The sequence below is a fragment of the Scomber japonicus genome, chromosome 4, assembly GCF_027409825.1.
Source record: "Scomber japonicus isolate fScoJap1 chromosome 4, fScoJap1.pri, whole genome shotgun sequence".
Lineage (NCBI taxonomy): Eukaryota > Metazoa > Chordata > Actinopteri > Scombriformes > Scombridae > Scomber > Scomber japonicus.
Genome location: NC_070581.1, coordinates 14,339,409 through 14,361,594, shown reverse-complemented (window position 1 = coordinate 14,361,594; position 22,186 = coordinate 14,339,409). Strand labels below are relative to the sequence as shown.

The 22,186-nt window shown below is 39.5% G+C and overlaps 1 protein-coding gene across 2 annotated transcripts in view; it reads left to right on the top strand.

The window, feature by feature from the left end:
* Window positions 1–22,186, top strand: part of LOC128357182 (thymocyte selection-associated high mobility group box protein TOX-like) — a 76,575-nt gene that overhangs the window by 42,088 nt on the left and 12,301 nt on the right. For both annotated transcript variants that reach the window (XM_053317439.1, XM_053317440.1), the window contains one exon: window positions 10,481–10,744. In XM_053317439.1, coding sequence (XP_053173414.1) covers window positions 10,481–10,744 — 264 coding nt within the window. The remainder of the gene's footprint in view (window positions 1–10,480; window positions 10,745–22,186) is intronic.

Here is a 22,186-nt window from a genome sequence, read left to right as displayed (position 1 = left end):
AGATTTAGAGAAATAGCTGGTTAGAGAAGAAGCTTGAAAGAGAAAAAGAGCCAGTGGCAGTTTTGTGTGTGTGTGCGTGTGTGTGTGTGTGTGTGTGTGTGCGTGTGTGTGTGTGTGTGTGTGTATGTCTGTGTGTGCGTGTGTGTGTCTTCCTCCCTTGTGTTGCACTTGTTGCATTGTGTTCCTGTGCAGCAGAGGAAGCTCAGGGGCCACTGGTCTTCGGAGAAGTAGCAAATTTCAGCCTGTTTGTGCCTCTGTGTTTTCTGCTTCCAGGTGTCGTGCTGTGCCGTGTGTCTCTATCGATTTGGCCGGCTGCAAAAGAACAGTAGCTGATGGTCGAGATTAGAATAGAAACCTCACTTGTTGGATGCAAGCTCTCTCTCTCTTTTCTCCTCGTCTTTCTCTTTTTGTCTGTTTCATTCTGCAGTTCTGTCGGTTTATTTTTGTGTATTTCTCAACTCTGACACACTCTCAAACTGTCTCCTTCTTTTGTCTTTCCACATTCACCCACCCAACTCCTTTCTCCTGAAAATGTATGGATCTCACAGATGTCAACTAAAGTTCACACGAATTGATGCAACCTTTCTCATTCTCAGTTCACATCAGCTCAGTTCAATTAAGCTTTATAAGCATTATGTTCTGATCTAAAAAGATGTGAACAAAGCATACACACAAACAGAGTAAATTATTAACATTATAACAATTCAAAATTGTAACATTAAAAAGTAATAATATAAAACACATTCACATCAGGATCTGTGCCAATCAATAGATGTACAATCTGTGTGTGAAGTAGGACAAAACCTTCAAAAGATAAGACTTTGGGTAGTGACTGTTATTATCTTGGCTTTGATGAGATGGAAGAGGTGGCGCATGCATGCAAAGACATACAAAAGATTCCATCTAGCAACGTTTTTCAATTTAGAAAAAAGTATGCCTTGCTGCAGAAGTTTAACCCAAATGAACACATCCTGGAAAGTATGCTGATTAGATAACAGTTTCTAACCAACTTGATTTGATAGGTGAACAATCAGTCATTTAGTCATCTTATCACCTACAAAGATTAAGTTGAACTTCCTAGAAACTGACAAACTTCTAATTACACTAAGGTAATAATAAAAGATGAGTTAATGTGATTAAATAAAGATATTTTACAGCATAGTTATAACAAATATAGATAAGGTGTGAAATACTCCAATGGTTTGTGGATGGAATAGAACGATTTGAGCCCAACTTGCTTCTTCCCTGTCCTGAAAGAAGCCTAATACTGTTTCAAGCAGTTGACGTGATGATGATTAATAGAAATCCAGATGTTGTTTGACCTGTGTGACCAGCTTATGTCCCCCATACCATCCCCCACCCTATCCTTTTTTCTCTCTTTCTCTACATATCTCCCTCTCTTTCTCCCCTCTCATTCGCTTTCTCTCTGAGTCAGAGACACCTCAGTACACCCTGGCACCACACACCCAATGTGGGCGATGCTGATGTGAGAAGGCCCTGTTACTTAATAGTGACTCACTGTGCACCATTATACCCCTACCACCACTCTCCTCACTTCACCACACCCTGCAACACCCCCCCCCCCCCCCCACACACACACACTTTGGTGAATGTGTTTCTCTTTCTTTCTTCTATCCTTGCATCTTCTCCCTGTAAGAAAACTGAGAGGGACATTTGAGACAAAGAATGAGAAATTAAAATTGAGAGTCTGAGAACGCCAACACACATCTCACTCCCTCTTTGAGGCTGTGCAGAGCCATTGGCAAGGTCGGGAGACTGAAGTATAGATACATATTGTACGGTGTAAATTTAAATTTCAAGAAAACAGTTTAGTTCTAAACCAGCACTCTGGCGTCGATATCTGAAAACAATGCTGGAGGAACATCAGAGGAACATCAGCATAACATCCACACCCATGCTGGGAGGGATTGTATGTTACAGTTGTAACCAGGGATAGTTCTTTATGTAGGTCAGTCCATGTCAGCCAATAAGTCCAATTACCATCAGCCTCTGAAATAGAACAAGCAATGACCTTTGCTCTGCTTTCATGTGGGCTGAAATGGATGGAAAGATGGCACACTGTAAGGATTGTATAGAATTATTGAAAAGATTAATTCAGAATACTGACATATATGTGTGTAAATGGCAGGATGAGAAAATGTTAGAAGGAAATGTGAAAAGGACCGGGATCCACAGTGATGTGAGAAGATGATGTCTCCCTTGTTCGAAGAATATGAACAGATTCATCTTTCTATTGATATCTGAGGCTTTAAAGAACATCAAAACGACCCAGTGTCCCACTCCTTTCGGCGTGCTCCCTTGGTCCCTCCTCAAATACATACCCCGCAGAAAAACAGCACTCCCCCCCAAAAAAACAGCAACTTATCAGCAGCGAGAGTGCACTCAATGATTCATACACTCTTTTAAGAGAACTTGAAACCTTGGCTCTATTTCGGTCCCGGCCTCTCTCTGTATATACTGCACTACGGAGCAGAGGGATTTAGTGGGACTAAGTAGTTTGATATTTCTATTGGTTTTCTGCGTGTATTTTCACTCTCTCTTTCCCTCTCTCCTAGTGATCTTTCTCATCATATGGAGACCAAGGTCATGGCTGATTGAAATATAATAGAAGTGTAGACATCTGGCCTAATACTGTGGGAAGTTAAATCTATTTTAATGGCCCCTGCCGCAGTGGATTCTCTCTGATGCACTCTTGCGCTTCACTGACAGTAAATCACAATGTTCTCTTATTACCCTGACTGGAATGAGGGCATAGAGAAAGAACAATGAGGGATCCACATCATTTGTTTTCACCCCTCCCTTACTTCTTCCTCTCCTCTGCGCTCCTCCTCTCCTCCCCTCTCCACTCCGTTTGCGACTCATAAAGCAAGGGGCTTAAAGAGAGTGACATCATGAAAATAAAAATAAAGGGGATTATGGTCGAGCTATTGTGCCATATGTGATTACTGGGGCTTCCATGTTCCCTTGGGGGGGATGAGTGACTACGATACAACATATTTTATTTATTTATATGATTCTCTCTAATGAATAAGAATAGGAAATGTGGTTGAGACCACAGTATTGCCCCCCTTTTCAAAAAAACAAACAAACATTAAGGAATTTTCTATTTCTCTCTGTTCCGGTACAATAGGAGTGTCATGTTCCGGTGTCATTGTGTGGTTGGTTGCTGCTTAATTGCTGCTTCATTGCTGCCACTTATTTTCCTGTTTTTAGTTTTTGACTACTCATCTACAACGTGTTGTCTATGATTATTTAACTTTAAATTGATTTCTATCAGACTCATATCTGTACATACGTTGTCCAGTATGTGGGTTCTTCTTGAGCAGTAGATCCTCAACCCACCACCTCCTCAGGAAGTAGTACCTGAAGCTTTCAGGTTCTATGCACTTTTTAAAGGGAATGAGCTGCAAACTGCCCTCAAACTTTAGTCTTACATTCCCCTTGGAGATTTTAAAGCTTTATCATCTGATGTTTTTTTATGATTCTTGTAACTGTTTCCTTGTTTATTGTGTAGTTTTGTTGTTTCTGTCTGCTGATTGTGTTCTTGTCTTATGAATGTTTCTTGTTCTCAGATCTCGCTTGGAAAAGAGATCTTAGTCTCAATGACACTCCCTGATTAAATAAACATGAAATAAAAATAAAAATTCAGAGATATTTTTCACCCTTCATCTTTGATCTCTAACTCTGAGGGGTTTTTTTAATCATTGAACTGACATAAATGTGCAGCACATGGCCCTTTTTCACACCTTTTCAAAATACTTCCCTTTTTTCCGTGTTTTTAAGAGTTCAGGTACAATCCAGGACAGGTCCACCCACATCTGCAATGGAGAGTCAGGTCCTTTTTACCCACCTAAATGAGATCCATTTTGATGTGACATTTGAGAGAATCACCAGTGCATAGGGGAGCAGGAAGAGGTTAGCTCACTCCTTTACCATTGGTTGAAGCCCACCACATCCCACCTGTCCTTTAGTGATGGACACTACCTATGACCCTGAGCTACTATCAACCCTCCCTATCCTCACTCCCCTTGCACACTTCACTTATCCCAGTTCTGTCTTGCTGTCAGTCAGCCTGGTGGGTCTGCTATTCCATTCTCCTTTTATTGTACCACACTGTCGGCTCTTGTTGATACATCACCGAAATGGAGTCTGTTTCAAAGCCAGGTCAGATAGCCATTGTGGACCCTGTGGAGCATTGCTGTAATGGTCACTTGTGCAGCATGCCATAGCCATGTAGCACCCTCTGATGATGAGTTTGATTTCTGCCCTTTTTCTGCTCTGCAAGGTTGATTTTTGAAGGTGAATTTTGAAATTCCCTCTAAGATGTTTTAAAGATTTACTGTTGCCATCCGTCTATCTGGAATACACAGACTGGACGTGAAGACCTTTATGTATGCATGGCCAGCTGTTGTTTGTCGCCAAAACCATGCTGCTCTGTCATTTTTTTTCACAAAGTAGCATATGGCTGGATGACTTTCCATAGGACACTGTATACTCATTCAAAGTTATTTGGTTTATAACGCAAAGGAGTTGTTTTTTCTGATTAGTTCTTTTAAACACCCTATCATTGTATCATATTACAGGAAACATTTTGAGTTTGTCAGTCACTGAAGCTATAATAACATCAAAGATGGACAGCTCTTGTCTTTGGATAGTGGACTTTGAACCCTCATCTGCCATAACAAGCTCTCTGGTGTGCAATGCCACATTTTCATTCTCCCCCCTTTGACGAACACATCATTGTTCCCAGATGAGCTGTCTTCCACTAAACACCTCATAGACCACAAATGATTCCATCACCAGTCTAATGACTTCATCTTATCTTGGCAGCCATTTATGTCAAGAAAACTTTTAGCTGAGCTAATTAATTTGTTTCCATTTAAAATAACTTAATTACTCAATTTAATTACCAACTTGACAAGGTGAGGGTTCTGGAGCTACAGTATCCAACATATTTTTGTTGTAGGGGCTTTTGAACCTAAAAGCTTATATGCCTAGATGGAATGTCAGTTGATAACTTTGCCTTTACAGCTTGCAATTAAATTGAAATTCATCATTTCTTTTTTGGCCCTACTAAAAGTACCAATGATGAACACTGTCTCCAAAGGTAACATAAGGCAGAAAAATGTTCAGCTGCTATACAAGTGCATTGGTCTAGTAAAATGAGGGTAGATTTACAAGATATGTTTTTTTTCTTTTAAGAAGAACATTAGAGATTTTGTCAGTCAGGCTCTTCTGTAGATTAAAAAACAAAATACCACACCGTGACATGGAGTGAATCATCTCACTGTTTTTTTTCAAAGAACCAGGGACTTTTTCTGTGTATGTTGATAGTCAATATGCCCGGAGCTACATCTCTCACTATAAACTAAATTAAAGATTGTAAGCAATATGGTGTTTTGATGTTGAATCACGACTGATGTACAAAAGAAGCTGGCAGTGTTTAAGTTACAGAAATGAAATAAGCAAAGGACTCTCTGGACTGATTCAGAGCATTATTTTGTTGACCTGCTACCAGAGCGGTCAACCTCTCAGTCTCTGCTTGCCTCATCGTTAGCCAGTATGAGTCCACTGGCTTACCTTTCTGGGATCTCTTCGTTGCCCTACCAGTCTTGGATTGCTCTTTTTTGCTAGACACTACTGCATCAGGTTTACCTCTATATCTTTTTATGGTCCAAGCAGGATCATAATGCTAATCAGGCTGGTAGCCCCTCCTTGCTACCTCTCCTCCTCACAGGACTGGTGGTGTCCAGCTATGCTATGGATTATTTGTGTCCTCCTTACCCGCACATCTGGTTCTTGGTCACAAGCTAACACTAGCTTTATGCTAACACTCCGCAACCAAACCAGGCTGCCACTGTACTCCATTTTAGATCCTCACAACCTCAATACTCCTCTGAGTTCAGAATACATGGATAGTCATGCTGGAATGCTTTGTATCTGTCGTCCTCTATCCACGGGCTATTGTATCATATGTTTTCTAACAACTTCACATCCATGAACTCCATCCGATCCTTTTGGTTGCACCCCAACTTCCTCATTATGTCACCACAAAAAACAACATAACAGTCCAATTCCATCCCCTTCCTCAGACCTCACAATCAATTACAAACATCACCCAAAACTGGCATTGCTTAACACTCAACAATAAAAGGCTCATTTTGAATGAATGTAGAACAGACAGTAACCTAGATTTCCCCTGTCTCACTGTAACTGGGCATAAACTCCTGGACTATTTCTCACTAAACTAGACAGCCACACAGCCACATAATTCATTGACTTTGATAAATCTCATCTTGATGGGAGGGGAGGTGGTGTTGGAGCTGTTGCCCCAAGCCAAACCCCCTATTCTCTCTGACCTCTCTATGTGCCATTTGACCTACTGTTCTTAATATCCACATTGATGATACTGACTGCAAATCTGAATAATTCCCAGAAATATTACAATGTTTCAGCAACATATCAACTTCGACTAACACCTGTGATCACATCCTGCTAAAATCTTAAATTTATCTCCCCTTCAGCTTTCTCAATCTCTCTTGCCAATAAAATGTCTGCTTTGCATCCCCTGCTGTTTGATAATCCCACTGTTATAATGACATACTCTCCTTCAGTCTTGATCAGCAGGCTCCCATTAAAACCACAACAGTCTTGTTCACACACTCAGCTCCCTGGTATACTTCTGAACTCTACCATATGAAATCCTGTAAGCACCAGCTTGAAGACTACAAGAAAACTGGTTTAACTGTGCATCAAGCCTACACAGATTACTTTCAACAATACAAAGATGCTCTCAACACAGCCCAGTCCACCTACTTCACACCTCATACACTCTGGCTCCACCAACTCCAAGTCTCTCTTTTCCAAAATAAACAAACTTCTCAAACCCAGTGACAACACCTCAAAATCTTTAACAAAAAACACTTTACTCTTTATTTTCATTTCATGTCTAAACTGTATGTTATCTATAGCAACCTGACCACCTCAATATCAACAACTGCACCTCCTCCACTGCCCCTCTGTCCACAGGCGTTCTCCAGGTATCGGTGCTTGGTCCTCTCCTGTTCATCCTCTACATTCCTGGTGACATCATACGTTGTCATGGTCTCCACTTTCACTGCTACGCCAATGTCATCCAATGCTACATCTCCACTAAATCGATTACTACTATAACTCACACCACCCTGTCCAACTGTCTGACTGAAATTATATCATGGATGCAAGCCAACTTCCTCAAACTAAACATGAGCATCACCTGTCCCACCTGTGACCAAACCCATTCAATCCAAAATTTTGACCCATGCTCTCATCACATCCAGAACTGACTACTGCAACAGCATTCTTTATGGCACATCATCCAAAGTCCCTAAATAAATTACAGTACATCCCTGCCTCCAATTCAAAGTCCTCATAACCAGGCCCCCTACTACCTCACTGGCTTGCTCCAACACCACAGTCACTCCCACAGCCTTCATTCCTCTGATGCCAAACTCCTGTCTCCACCACTCCACAAGCACTGGACCTGGGGCGACAGAGCCTCCTCTAAAGTTGCCCCCTCCCTCTGGAACTCTGCCCACCAATACATCCAAGATTACACCAATCTGTCCATTGTCAAATCATCAATCAAAACTCACCTTTTTAAAACTGCTTTCAATTTGAGATTAATGATGTGTGTTATATGTTTTCAGTTTTTAATCTATGATATATGTTATTATTATTCAAACAACTGACATGTAGGCTATTCAAAGGTACAAAGTAATGTCCTTGTCCAGTAAAAAAAATGACAGATTTGCTTAAATTTCACCTCTGGAGAGAGGGGTTGAAGGTTAGTGGAAGAAGGCTGAATCAACATTTGGTATTTCTTTCTGACCCCTTTCTCTTTTATCCACTCCCTTCCGTGTGCTGAAAGACAGTATATTTATGAATTATGTATCTATGTTTGAAAATATTAAACTTGTGATGTCCTTGTCCTGTGTCTTATCTCCAAGGGCATCATAAAAAGCTGTAAAGAAGGGGAAAAAAGGATTCACAAAAGCGATGAAAGACGTGGCCATAAAATAGCCTCTGACAGCATTTAAATCTTGGAACATGCGTATGACAACCATTATGTTTCATCTTGGGGATTAGAGGTGTCCAAAATGCATGAGATATTCTCTTGTATCATTGGATCAATGCCTATTTGTTTACATCCTCTAGAAACTGTGATCTAGGCTGTAGAGAAACATCAACAATATTGTTTAACATTGCTTTACTATTCAACATTAACATGGCATCAACATGTTAAATATCATATATTAAATATAATATGTTTTGTCTGATCGTTAGTCCAAAAACATGAAGATATTAAGTTAATTTTCATACATGCCAAAGCCAGCATTTATTCCTATTTGAGAAGTTTGAACCTATGGATTTTGTGTTTTAAAAATACAATTAAATGATCCCAATAGTTGATGCCAATTGATTTTTCATCAATTGACTAACTGATTAATCACTGCAGTACAGGTACAGTGTTATGGCCACTTATGCAATGGCTAATCGGTTTTTTGATCTTTACTATCTGTAGGCTTATTCTTATGGTATTTAGCTGTTGCTGTGGGTATCTCTCATGAGCAAATAATCACAAACAAAACAACATGTGACAAATTCTGTTAATAGACAGGCAAGCCTCAGTTTACTGTATGAACACTTAGTAAGATGTCGCACTATATGCAGCTAGGAATAGATGCAAAAAAGATTTTTTTCTTATCTATATTAAATTAAACCTGCTGTGTATGCCTGTTAACACTAACAGTAACTGACAACAATAATCAAGGTTAAACAATGAAGGCATTTGCAAAACCTATCATGGGAAAAGATATTGTCAGTGGTAATATCTCTAAGCAAGCACCAAGTAAGTAGAGTGAGTGTTATGGCAAGAGAAAATAGCACGTCACCCACTAATAGTAAACATACTCCCTTTTATCATCATTATTATTATTATTATTATTTTCTCTCTAATGATAGTGCACATTATGAGACTTTTATCCTATCTTCAAGCAGCAGTTCGGTGGGGACATTGTAGCTCTTCCTCTACGTTTCTTGCCATTTGTTTGCTAAAAGTATTTGTTTGCAAGATGAATTGCTGCACTGGCAGGCGAGATGACAGCCTACACGAAGATGATATTGAATTGATTTCTGAAATGTTGCAGAACGGACTAGTTGATGTGTACCACGAGACATGAATAATAAAAATTCTATTAAAAAGCTCTTGAATGGCTGACACTGGAATATTATTTGTGATGATTAATTTTCTTCAGTCATTATAAAGGGGAGTTGGCATCAGATTGCCTCTGACAAAATTGCTTTTCATTCCCTGGTGAATACCCTCAGTATGCTTTTTGAGAGCACAAAACCATATTTCTCAGTGCAATATTATGTCAAGATAGGCCCTGGAAAAGACAACCACGGGCTCTGCTCATGTATCACCTTATTAGTACCATAAAACTTGTGGTGTTTTATGTGCTGGGGGTCATTTAGACACACTGGATACATTTCATAATGAGGGATGTGTTACGTTTGTCTGGTCCTGTGTTTCTATTTCTGAAGATATGATTGGCATTATAATTATGAGATTATAAAATAGCCACTAAGTGACTGTCAGTGGTGTTTTTCCACATAATGAATTTGTTTTTAAAAGGCGTGCAAGCTAACAGTTTTTTCCTTTAAAGCTGTCAAGATTTTTGAAACAAATTACTCTGTACGGCAGCTGTTGTTGTCTAACTCTAATTAATTTGCTGTATACGTTTTTGTTGAATGGATTCTTTACACTTTTGTAAGTGCAACAATTTGCATTTCTAATTATTTTTATTTCCAGCAAAACAGTCTGAAGTGACTACTGCAAATACGAATGAACAACAAATATCAACAGGTGCATTTAAATGCCAGTTGTGATGCTTTTTAATTACTGTGGCACATCCTTTGTTAGTCTTTCCTGTCCTTGTTTGTTCAGGAATTTCAATTTTCCCATAAAAACATTTTTTTTTTAGTTTGACTGTTTGATGGACAAGTTCTTCTTAGAAATTCAAGTGTTGCAACCAGCCTCCTATTTTATTTATGCTGTAACTAAATGTGGCACTGTTTTGAGATGCAGGTACAATTTATGTTTTCATTGTGTTCCTGTGGATTTTCTCTGTGTGCTGCAGTTTCCTCCCACGCTCCAAAGAAGAGCAAATTACTGTTGGTGGGTTATAGACTCCAAATTGTCTCTAGATATGAATGCAAGTGACTATCTGTGGCCAGTGCATTCCCTTTGTTTTTTAAAAATATAATAGGGATACAGATTATGCAGACATTTAGGAAAAAATTAATAAATGAGGAAAGGTTGCTGTGATTTCACTTTCCCTGATTTATCCTCCCCTTAAAAAGATGCATTCCTTTCTTATTCACACTTTTCTATCTTTCCTTTTCTTTGCATTTCCAGAGCTACTCCAGTCAGGGCAGAGGCAATAGTGGTGGTGGAGGAGGAGGAGCAGGGGATGAAGACTACGAGATCCCCCCCATCACACCCCCCAACCATGCCGACCCCTCTCTGCTGCACCTCATGGAGCACGAGTCAGGGTACCCCTTCCACTCCCTGCCTCACAATGGCCTGCTCAACACCTACTCCTACCCTGAGCTGCCCGCCCTCATGATGTCCAACATGCTGGGTCAGGACACCCATCTCCTCTCAGGGCCTATGCACTCAGTGAGTACACCTTCTTTTTTTTGTATGTCCCTTTTTAGCTCTGGCCCTTTGTGATCATGCAAGTCAAGCGCTGTGGTAGGCTATTAGTCGTTGCGGTCAGAGAGCTGGAAGCCAGCCAGTAAGTCAGTTTAGAGAACATTTTCTCTGAAGGTTTCACATGTTCGTGTCATGAAGAGTTTTCAAAATTATTCCAAAAGTTATTGATCTGATTCTGCTTTGAAGCTGTAAATTTGTATAAATAGCAATGAAACAGGAAAATGCTCACAATATTCTCTGATCATTTTTTCATAATGGCAAAGCGCTCTTCTATTAGGGTGATAATTAGCCCGGTTGGAGGCCAAGGAAGCTGAGACAGTGAAGTCTGAGCAAAGCCAGAGCTTATATATGCAACATTTATAAATACAGAGAGCTGCTGCCTCCTTAACACCCAGACCTTTGCAGCAGAGCTCCTTTAATATCTATTCAGCTGCACAACTCAAAGATTTCATTGCCTCAAAGTGAGCCAAGAAAGACAGCAAGAAGCTCAGCACTGCACATTTTCTTTCGTTATGATCGGCAAAGCAAAAAAAAAAAGATGGGGTTAGGGATGAAGGGATGGAGGGTGGGGGGCAGATTTTGAATAGAAAACCTTGACGAGGAGGGGGGATATCCCTTGTCAGCTACTTTTTCTTTTCAAAAGGACCTCCACTCCCCCCTCCAGTAAAGGGACTTTTTCTTGTGTTAAACATGCTTCAGACTGAACATGTAAACACCCCTGGCGAACACATTCAAATGCTTTAATCATAGAATCGAACCAGATGAATTATAGATGGCCTGTGTGGTGAATTATTCAACGTTATATACTTTCATCTGACATAAATATTACTTTTTTCTCTCTGCCCTCCATCATGAATATTTATGCTTTAATGTGAACATCCGTGGCATTTATCCTCCGTTAATCAGGTCTTATGTGATTTTCAGAATCAAACTGCATAAGTTGCAGGCTCCATTTTTTTCTGTGGGTGGTAGCTAAGGCCTCCATTAAAGGCAGTCTTCAGGATTAGGTCACAATCCACCGGCTACTGTGCTGAATATGCTCAGTGCATGAGAAAGTTGCTGTCAACTAGAACATTTATAGATGATCTACTTTTTAGTGTTGATGGCTGACTTGAGGAAACCTATACAATAATTTAGATGATTTGATTTTAGTAGATGACATATAAACTGTGTCTCTGTATGCTTGTATGCATGCATAAAAGGTACTTTTGTTATGTTCATGTGCAAGGATATGTAACAAAGCAGCTCCTTTTTTATTATTTCAGGAGGAAACAGATAGGGAGTGCCTGGTTTTTAAACAGCTTTTGTTTCACCTTTGCAATTATTTATTTTCAAATAGCCCTTCAGGGTAATGTTCCATTTTCTTATTTCACACCCCCTTTTCTCATAAATGAACCGTCATTGCAATAAATCACTGCACAAACAGAGACTTGCACACACTGTGAAAGGTCCAGAGATTTATGTAACACATTCATGTTTCCCACTTCCACATTTTAGTACTACTCTAGCAGAGCCTGGCTAATAATAGCCGCTATTAATATTTCTTGTTGCCTAGCAACCTCCGCAAGTAATAGCTTACTCTGGAAAAATAGATGACCGATAAGGAAGAAGTGGGGAGGGGGGGGGCTCCTGGGACAAGAGGAGCTTATTTCTGAGGCTGAGGAATAGGAAAGTAGGCTGTATATTGAAAAATATTTTAAAGCAATTGAAGATGACGTTATTTTCATTTTGGTTCCATTAGGGATGCTTCATTTGATGTTTCCCTAGCAAAGTCAATTAACCTTAATTTCATACTGATAAAGGTATAATAAGCAAGATTGAATGTATATCAGCTGAATGTTTAAAGAATAATAAGGGTGGATGGAAATAGGCTCTGAGGAGTCTTTACCTTGTTTTATTGTATTGACAAAGGCCTTAGTAAAATCCACAAAATTGGAGGAGATAGCTGGAAAACCAAAACGTTAATCGTTGAACAGTCTTCTTTCACCGTCACTGAAGAAGCAAATAAGAAGTCGACAGCATTACCTTAAGGATACACTTGTCTACAATAAAAGCTATCCTTCAGTGCACATATAAACCTCCTACAAGTACAAGCTCAGCTGGAGCAACAGATACGCTTCATCTCCAGGGATGTTGTTGCTGGTTTTTGTACAACATTTAGCCTAAGGCTAAAGCTCTGTAAACTTCTCCCTGCTTTGGGATTCTCTTTTTCAGCACACATCGATCCTACAGCAAACAGAGTTAAATCATTACAGGATTGAGAGCAGTGGATTGACCATCATCATCATGCTGCATAGGCACACTATTTTTCACTGGTCCATCCTTGTAGCTTTAAAGTCTTTAATTTCTGTTAATTTACAGTTGACTACATAATAATCTTGAGATTTCTGACCTGAAGAACAGCGTGTCTCTACAAGAGCCCTGTGTTTTTCCTGCTAAATTTATCCTGTCTGACAACCTCCTCTTTTCCATCTAATTATGACTCCACAGGCAGCAGAAATATTAGCTGATAAATCACAAGATGTGTAGCTGATTGAAAAACTGGTGTCAAATACATGCTTTGTGTTAGGCAAATTTCAAAGGTTGTACATTTGATGTATATCCAGGTTTGGATATTCTATTTTTATTTTTAACAGACAGATCCAGCATTTTGTTCAGGTGTAGGGGTTGATCCTTTATGCTACACTGGCATGTTGTTCGTAATAGTCTTAGCTGTCAGTTTTGAAATTGCACCATTTACAAGGACTCCAACAAGCAGAAGGATCAACATCGGCATTATAAAAGACAGAGCTGTCAATCAGAAATGCTCTTACATTCTGTTAACGCCTCCCCACAACGCTGACCTACTCTGTCAGCTTCTTTGAATCGAGGCAGAAAGAGTCAAGTCTTGGTTGACTGGACACTGTGAAATGTAACAAGTTGTCGTGTGAATGCTCGTCTGAGGGAGAATCCCTATCTCATCCTTAGCTGTCAGCGGTTCTACCACTGTGGTGCAAGGGGAAGAGGTGGCATCCAGAGGTCTCATGTTCAACAAGCCCCCTGATCGTTCAGGTCTGGCTGAAGCTACAGCGGGGGGAAGTTGCCAGTGAGATCTATCTCTTTGATGTAATAAAAGAGGGGGGACACTTGCCAGCAGACAGTAATGAGGGGTCGTGGAGGAGTTTGCAGAACGGCCCCAACATGGAGCCTTGAGGGGCGCCAGAGCGTTTAAATATTGAAACAGAGCACCAGCCCCTGTCTTGTTACTGGTGTAATGAGGCTGGTTAGGGAGGGAAATCCCTGCCTGCCAAAGAAGCAACTGCCAGATAGTTTATGTCACACAGACATTCACACGATTCCTGGTGGGGATTGTGCATCGTTTTGTTAAATATATTGGGCTAGATTAATATTTTTGGCAGGATGTGTGATGTCTTAGACAGAAATCACACATTGTTTAGATACTGGCAAGTTGTGGTTGATATTGTGGTTGATATCCTGGATATTGTCAGTTGAAGATGCTGCTCAGTTCTGGATACCTAAGTATCACTCTTCAAATGTTTCACAATGATTTCCTGTTCTAAGATGAAATCCCTACTTGTTGCAGATGGACATTTGTTAGACAGAAAACCAAAACAACGAGCTAGAAGAGTCTAAAAAGCTGCATAGAGCTGCATAATTGGGCGATAATTCACAGCAAGCAACCTCTTTCAGACCACACAAATAATATAAAGAAATATTGATTAATGGAGCTTTAGCTTTGGAAAACAATGTTAGCCTTATCTCAAACTGTATTAAGAGATGTAATGCAGATTGGTATTTGCATTAGTTCATGTCAGCATTGATGTTATTTTTACATGCATTAATAGTGTGCAGAGCATAAGTATAGTTTGTTTGCACTGTGGCATTTACATGCAAATGAGCACTGTTGTGCTGTGTGTGTACACTATGTGTGTGCTGTGTGTTGATGTGTGCGTGCATGCATGTGTGCATGCTTGCGTGTATGTATTTTCAGGATCAGTCTTTGTCAGAGTCACTGATTGCTACAAGGTTATGTGAGCTTGACTTCATTTAATCTGCAAAAGGAAATTTATTTTGCATCACTTGGCATTTAGGACATAGACAACGAGGGAAAAAACCATAACTATTTTAAAGCGGTGACATAAAAACTATATTGACAGCTGCAGTTATTGGCAGTGCAGATATAGTTAGATAGGGACCCAATCAAACCATTAAATGGTAAGCACTAGCTTTTCATTTTAGAACAGGAAATCGTTGTGAAATATTTCAAGGAGCGATATCCAGAACTGATAATTGCCAGAGAGTATAAGGGTGAATACAGACAAAGGCCCTCAATATAATTAGTTGTATACAAACAGTCACATTCATTCCCCAATAAAACTCAGACAGTGGCCTAAAGTGCTCACCAATGTATAAATCTGGAAGATCACATTTAATGACAGACACCTCTACTGCCAACTATTTAATGAGAAAAAGAACAGCCTTAAAAATAAACTTTTTTTAAATATTAAAAAAAAATATGCCACTGAAAAATTGCAGTTTGACTTGACTTCACATGCTCAGTGCAGCTGGATTACTTGTGTTTTTTTAAATTGAAACAGCAGTCTTTTTTTTCAATGTAGGTTTTAGACATATCTCATATGACCTGCTTGCTCTGCTGCCTTTCACTGGGATAGATATGACATCTTGGTGACATCCCAGATAAATCACTTTTTGTAACAGTAGAAATGTTTTCTGTTGTGGCTTTTCATTTCACAAAAAGACAGATGCCCTTCAGTGCTACACTCCACAACAGGGGCAAACAATGTGTCTTGTAGTTGTCAAGAGAAATGACAGCGAGATAATTGGTAGGGCACTCCCGTTTCATTTAAACTGAAACAAATAGGCTTCCAAAGAGGATTGTGCTTTAAAAAGTAAAGCTTTGTTTTGCGCAGCTTATTATGCAGGGTTCAGAGTGAAGTAATGAAGAAGAGTATTAACGGATTGAGCATTAAAAACAAATGCACATTCATTGCAGTTCATGAATATTCATGCTGCTAATTCAAATAACCTTAGGCGACTGTTACAACTAATGAATATTTAAAACAGCTTGGTCACAGAGATTTGAGCTCTGCATTACAGCTGACTTTCTGGGATCATCATGTACAAGGGTAAACAATTTGGCAAAAACAGATTTCAGCGGTGATCAGAATACATCTGGAAAACAATATCTCATGTTGTCACATTAGTTACGGACCATTGACGCTCTAAAGGAGAATGTGATGACACACAAGAGGACAGTAAGGTGAAGAGTTGGCAATAATCATAATTATTGTCAAAACAATTAGTTGCTTAATGTATTAGTCAATCAACAGAACATTAATCAGCAATTTGTTCATCAAGAAAAAAAACATTTTAAGCTTCTGAAATTAGATAATTTGCTTTTCTTATTGTATGATTTCAAATTGAAATTATTTTATCGGGATTTTTTTATTACTTTATGACATTTTGTAGAGTAGATGAGTAATTAATTTATTTGAAATATTGTCTAAAGAAGAAACTGTAGTTTTTAGCCATTTATATTTCAATAAATTATTAAGGTGCTTGTTCTGACCTCAAACCTTTCTGGCTGGCCCAGTGAGGAAGGGTTGAAAAGCAGAAAAGAAAAAAATGCCACAGCGCTGCGCCTAACAGAGCAGTGACTTACTAAATGTGTTTACATTTACCACGCTGGTTTTTGAAAAAGCCCTACACCGGGTAAGTGGGAGAATCCTGTACTGCCCACTTAAAAGGGGGGCTCGGCTGCTTCCTTTGAGGGATCAGCGTGGTGACTCGTCCTCCTCGCCACCACCGCAACGCTAATTAGGCCCACCACAAAGTCAGCCTGTGGGGATAATGTCCCATTATTAGAGTCATTTGTTTCAATTAACCGCTCTGTGATTCTACAATAGCATGGCGCAGCCCAGCGCAAAGAAGCCATTACTCTCGCCCAAGGAACCACTGAGGTTTGGGACAAGAGTGTTTTCAGGAATGTGACTGATACCTGGTGTTGCCAGGCTCAACATGCTACCCATTCACTGCTGAGTTGTTTCAGCACTGACATAGAGCAAAAAACTCCTTATTCATACTCTCTAGAGTGTTTAATGGCAATAATAAGATATTAAAATACGTTTACTTGCTTTCCTGAAATGTTCTGATTCCCGTTCTTGTGCGGAGAACGGAGAGAAGATTAGTACAAGGGATTGTTGACTTGAGCATGGACAACTGAGAACGTGTAGGCTGTTCTTTTTCCCCTTTTAAATGCAGAGAGGATTGTGGTTGACTGAATTACTATTCTGCTACTGTATACTTACTCTGGTCTACTCATTTTTACTTTCTGAGCTTCATGGTTTTTTTCTCTTTAGCTCATGCATTGCTCTTGTAAGTCTAAAATCCTCATTGTTAATAGAAGAAATCTTACTGTATCTATTTTCATCACATCAATGGATAAAGAAAGCAGATTGCTTTGATAGCAAATCCCCCTCCTCTATCCGGGACTTGCAAAATGACAATTAGCCCAGTACCTATATGGTCACCAACAAGCGACCCTTAATAATAGCTGTTTGTACTGTTTGTGCACTTGCACACTGCCTGCTGTTGGTCGCAGCTGGAGGCTGAAAGAGCCTACTGGTTGCAGGTTGCATAAGGCATCTGTATGAGAGAGATTATGACTGTGATTTGTTGCATGATGTAAGAGAAATAACATTAAGAAATGGTGTTCGTTCATGTGACTTTGATGTCAGTCTTTAAGCAGTAAAAAAACAGGTGAATCATAATCCATCAATATTAACTTATGGCTATTATTTCTTGAAATGTCACTCTTTCCTAATCATTTGCAAATTGTTTTTATCAGCTGCATGCTTCATTAAAAACTACCTTAATGTTTTTGCACACTCAACAGCAACAGCACAAAGACGCTTATCAACTCAAAATGCTACGGAATACAATATTTCAGAGCACTTTTCGGTCCTTTCAGCACTAGATAATGGAAACTTCGATTGATACCAAGAGGTTGCTGCCCCGTGATGCCTCTGTTGCCAGGCTCTCTCATTGGCTTTCTCCCCCCGCTGCGCAGATGTTTACAAAGAGACATCACCAGCTCACATTAAAGGGTTCAAGTTGTCCCCTCGGGCTGTTGCTATGGAAATAACCCTGCTATGGTCGCTCATTCATGTTTGATTAATTGTTTTTTCCTTTCTGTGCTGTTGCGTCCACAAAGACCTCATCATGGGAACATTTTATTTTGAAAACAAACAATAGCAAAAGATGCATATGTCCAAATCCATTTTATTTGGGCTTTAAGATATTCACTCTTCCAGCTTTGTGGATATATTGTAGATGTTCTAAAGTGACAAAAAACAATGTGATGTATCTTATCAATGTTAATAAAGTCTTACCCATGAAGCCATGCAATCACAAAGACAATGTTTTATTTCGTTTCCAAGACCTACCTGGACTGAAGATAAGCATTTTGCCTTTTTCCCCTCCTAAATTGCACTGTGTAGTGCTGAGCTACAGCAACCCACTGGGGCCAATTAGGATGCCAGCAGAGCCAGGAAGTGCATAGCAGATGCTTTTGCCACTATTTATTAAAATCCAATCTGCGGGGGCCCCTCCAACAGCTTGTTAAACTACCGTTAATCTAATTAGCGCTCACTTGCCACTGTTTTCACCACATTACCAAATACAAGGGCCTCGACTTTGCAATTTAGGCTGATTAAGTAGGTCCAGCGCTGTTGGGCAAAGCTTGTAGGGAGGAGCTCCTCAGAACTGTCAGTCATTTTCCAGAGTCAGATGTATCATACAGACTACCTCTGCTTTAAATTGTTGAATTAAAATATCTGCATTGGGAATATTGGTTGAAATCAAATCCACATTGCTAGCTTAGTAGTGCAAGTCTGCATGTCTGAAAACACTAACAAAGTATTCCACATCATAAAGACATTGTATATTTGTAATGGCATGGTACCAGAAATGGATACAAATTCCATAATGGGCTCTTTATGGATCAGGTCTATACGATTCCTACTGATGTCCTTTCATGTTTTTTAAATCACAACCATGAATCTGCACTTCCGGTTCATTATTGTTTGGGCTGGGCTGTATTTTTATTTGATGAGTGCTGCTTTCTCGACGGATGCCTGGTTCTACTCAGAGATCAGTGCGGTGGCTTTGACATGCAGTCCTGTTCATTGCTTACAGATGGGCAGTCTAACATGGAGTTGTAATAGCTTCCAGATGAGGAACGCATGGTATATTTTTTAAGACATAGTTTAACCTATCAAGCCTTCATGGTGAACTAGATGATGGGGATATACACAGACAAGACTAACATAAGGGTGATTGTAAAATAATTGACAGTTTGTGTACAATATGAAACATTTATGGAGATTTATAGCTCAAGTTGACTCTCACATGCATCACAATCATTTCGTATTCCATTTATGGTATCTACTCGTAGTCTCCGTTTAGACAAGGTTGACTCATTCAGATAACAAACAGCTTTGTTTAAAGTATCATAGTGCCTGCCAACATTTATGTTAGGCAGCAATCTTGACAGTATTACATGCAGGTGCACTTTGAAATGCTAGTTGAAACCAATATCTAAATAACAACGAAATGCATGTAATAAAAACCAAAATGTAATCTCCTACCTTAATTCCAGAAACTTAGATTTGCTGATTTAGTACTCAAAATACATTTGAGTTCCACTCCAAAATAATCTGATTTTACAGTATAAGTGGAGAAGATTGACATAATGGTCAAATACATAATACTGTCAAAGAGAGGTAAAAAAAATTAAAATAAAAAAGAATAAATATAGGATAGTATTATTTATCCAAATGTTTTGCACCAACTGCATCCATATACATTGTAGCTAACAACTGGATGGATGTTTTCACATTTTTAAACCAGTTGACTTTGTAGCCACACATGAAAGACGTATGCCACAATCACTGATATTTTCGTTGCACTATACAACCTTCAGGAACCCACTTTTTCCTTAAGGCGGCATGTTACAGCTGGTGGTGAAAATTGCAGAAAAATTATATATGGCATCTTGAAATTACATTATTCTCACTGCTGCAGCTCTAACCATGGTCATTTATCTATTTATAAACCCACAAAGGCTTAGAGTCTGTAACAGCTGCACTAAGCTGTGCTGCACTCCAGTATGCTGGTTTGTAGAGGTCCGTGCTTGTACTGTTGAAGAGATCCATTCTAGTGTACTACAGATACATTTTTCACAAATAGCATTGTGGAATTTTGCTTGGTCAGTTTCTTTAAAATATATAAAAAATAAAAAATAAATGAAAATACAGTTTATCAACTTATCATTTTACCACCTGAACACAATGTGCCTTGCTGAGTTGGCGTCACTATATAAAAGGGGTGGATGAGATGAGACTGATGATATTGCTATGTTGATCCTTTTAAATCAGTTATAATCAATATGTTTACGTGATGACTACTTGTACATAAAAAGAGTCGTTCATACTGACAAGCCCACCATTTTTCAGTTCCCTTCAGATCTTAGGAGCATAGCACTAAATAGCTACTTCTAGTTCATTGTTATGGCTTTCTGACCCACAACTTAAATGTTCTGGTTCACTCTCACTGCTCTCATCAGCAATGTTTTAAGCAACAGGCAGCTGTTTTCAGCTAAAATGATCTTAAAACTCCCACTGTATGCTACATGCTCAAAACCAAATGTCAGATAAACAAAGTTAGCAAGTAGCTGGTGAATCAATTGGGGCATTTGGCAGTCAAGAGCTGAAGGGGCAAACAGATGAGTGGATGTTGGATTTACAATTATCAGGCTGACACAAACACAACTTTAAATGAATGATAATGTTGCTCCACATCTGCTGGATGTGTAAATATGTTTATTCAATTCTGGAAATGTTTAAAGGCACTTATTGGGCTAAATTTCAAGTGCTTTCGGACACAACCATTCTTGCTTTGACCAAAGCTGAATAAAAATTTCTATTTCAGGGAAGGGTCATGAGCGTCTTTCATGGCTCATTCTTAACACAACATTTAGACAATGAAGCACCAAGAAAGCCCATTCTAAATGTGTTCTTGTTATAGAAAAGTCCCCCCAGTTAAAACTACTTTTTACTAGCTTCTTTTCCCCCAGTAGGTCCTTGGTCAAAGATTATTTCACTATTAATCTTTGATTGATGTTCTTGAAACGCTGCTTTAAAGAGGCTCTCCTCTGCATCACACCCAGCTGCTGAGTAGTGCTTGTTCTTTATCTCATTCGTCAGGCCAGTGTACATTTAGAGGATTTTCCTTGCAAATAATAGTATGGTTTATCATGTATTTTGTGCTGACACTAACTACATAATGCAAACTGTATTACACACTGAAGGCCAATGCCATGAGTATTTTTCACATTATACATTATTGTTTGGAACATTATGTATACACTTTGGATATAGAGGGCATTTGGATTTGATTCAGTGTTGTGTTCAGTTTCTGCATCATACTTTGGTATAATGGCCATCACAGTAAAGAGAGAGTGTATCTGTGCATCACCTCTTAGTACTTCTGTTTGTTTTTATGGCCTTTTGAAATCAATACACCGTGCAGCACTCTCCACTCTGCTGCTCAGTGTATATGATGATGATGGTGCATATATTCAGGAGGCTGTGATTGGCCGAGCACTTTTATACTCTCCCACACTATTACCTGGTTTTATTGTCTAATTTTCATGTCTCTTAAACTCTGTCAGTCTCCATGTCTGAGTCCGTCCTTCTTTTTGTTATCAACCCTCACTCCGCCTCTCCTCTTCCTTTTATCTGTTCCCTTTACATCAACTCTTTCTCTCTATTTTCCTCTGCGTCTCGCTCTCTTCACTTCCTCACCCCCCCTCTCTCTCTATCTCTCTCTCTCTCTCTCTTTCTCTCTGCTGTTTTGATAGTGACGCAGTTATCAGGCTGTCAATTCTAATCTTGTCTTGCCAATGCAGTGCTGTCCATTCAGAATTACAGCTACCCCCCCTCCTCCCTATCTCTCTCCCCACATTATCCACCACCCCTTCCATCTCTCTCTCTCTCTCTCCGTCTCTCTCGTTCTGTCATTCTCTCTCTCTCTCTCTCTCTCTCTCTCTCTCTCTCTCTCTCTCTCTCTCTCTCTCTCTTTCTCTCAGACAACAGAAACGCTGATGGGATGAGCAAGCTAAGGCTGACACCATAGTTCAATCTTCCGCCAGTAAACTAGAAAGCTGTGTACAAAATATATTTAGACTCCACTAGACTTTACAGGACATGATGGTGCCTTACCTAGCAACAGCCATCTGCTGTTTTTGTCATCTACATTGTGGTTTTAAAAATATAGCTGAAGTGAAAATGCTTTTGTCTCAGGCTGCGCTGGAAATGGGCTGTT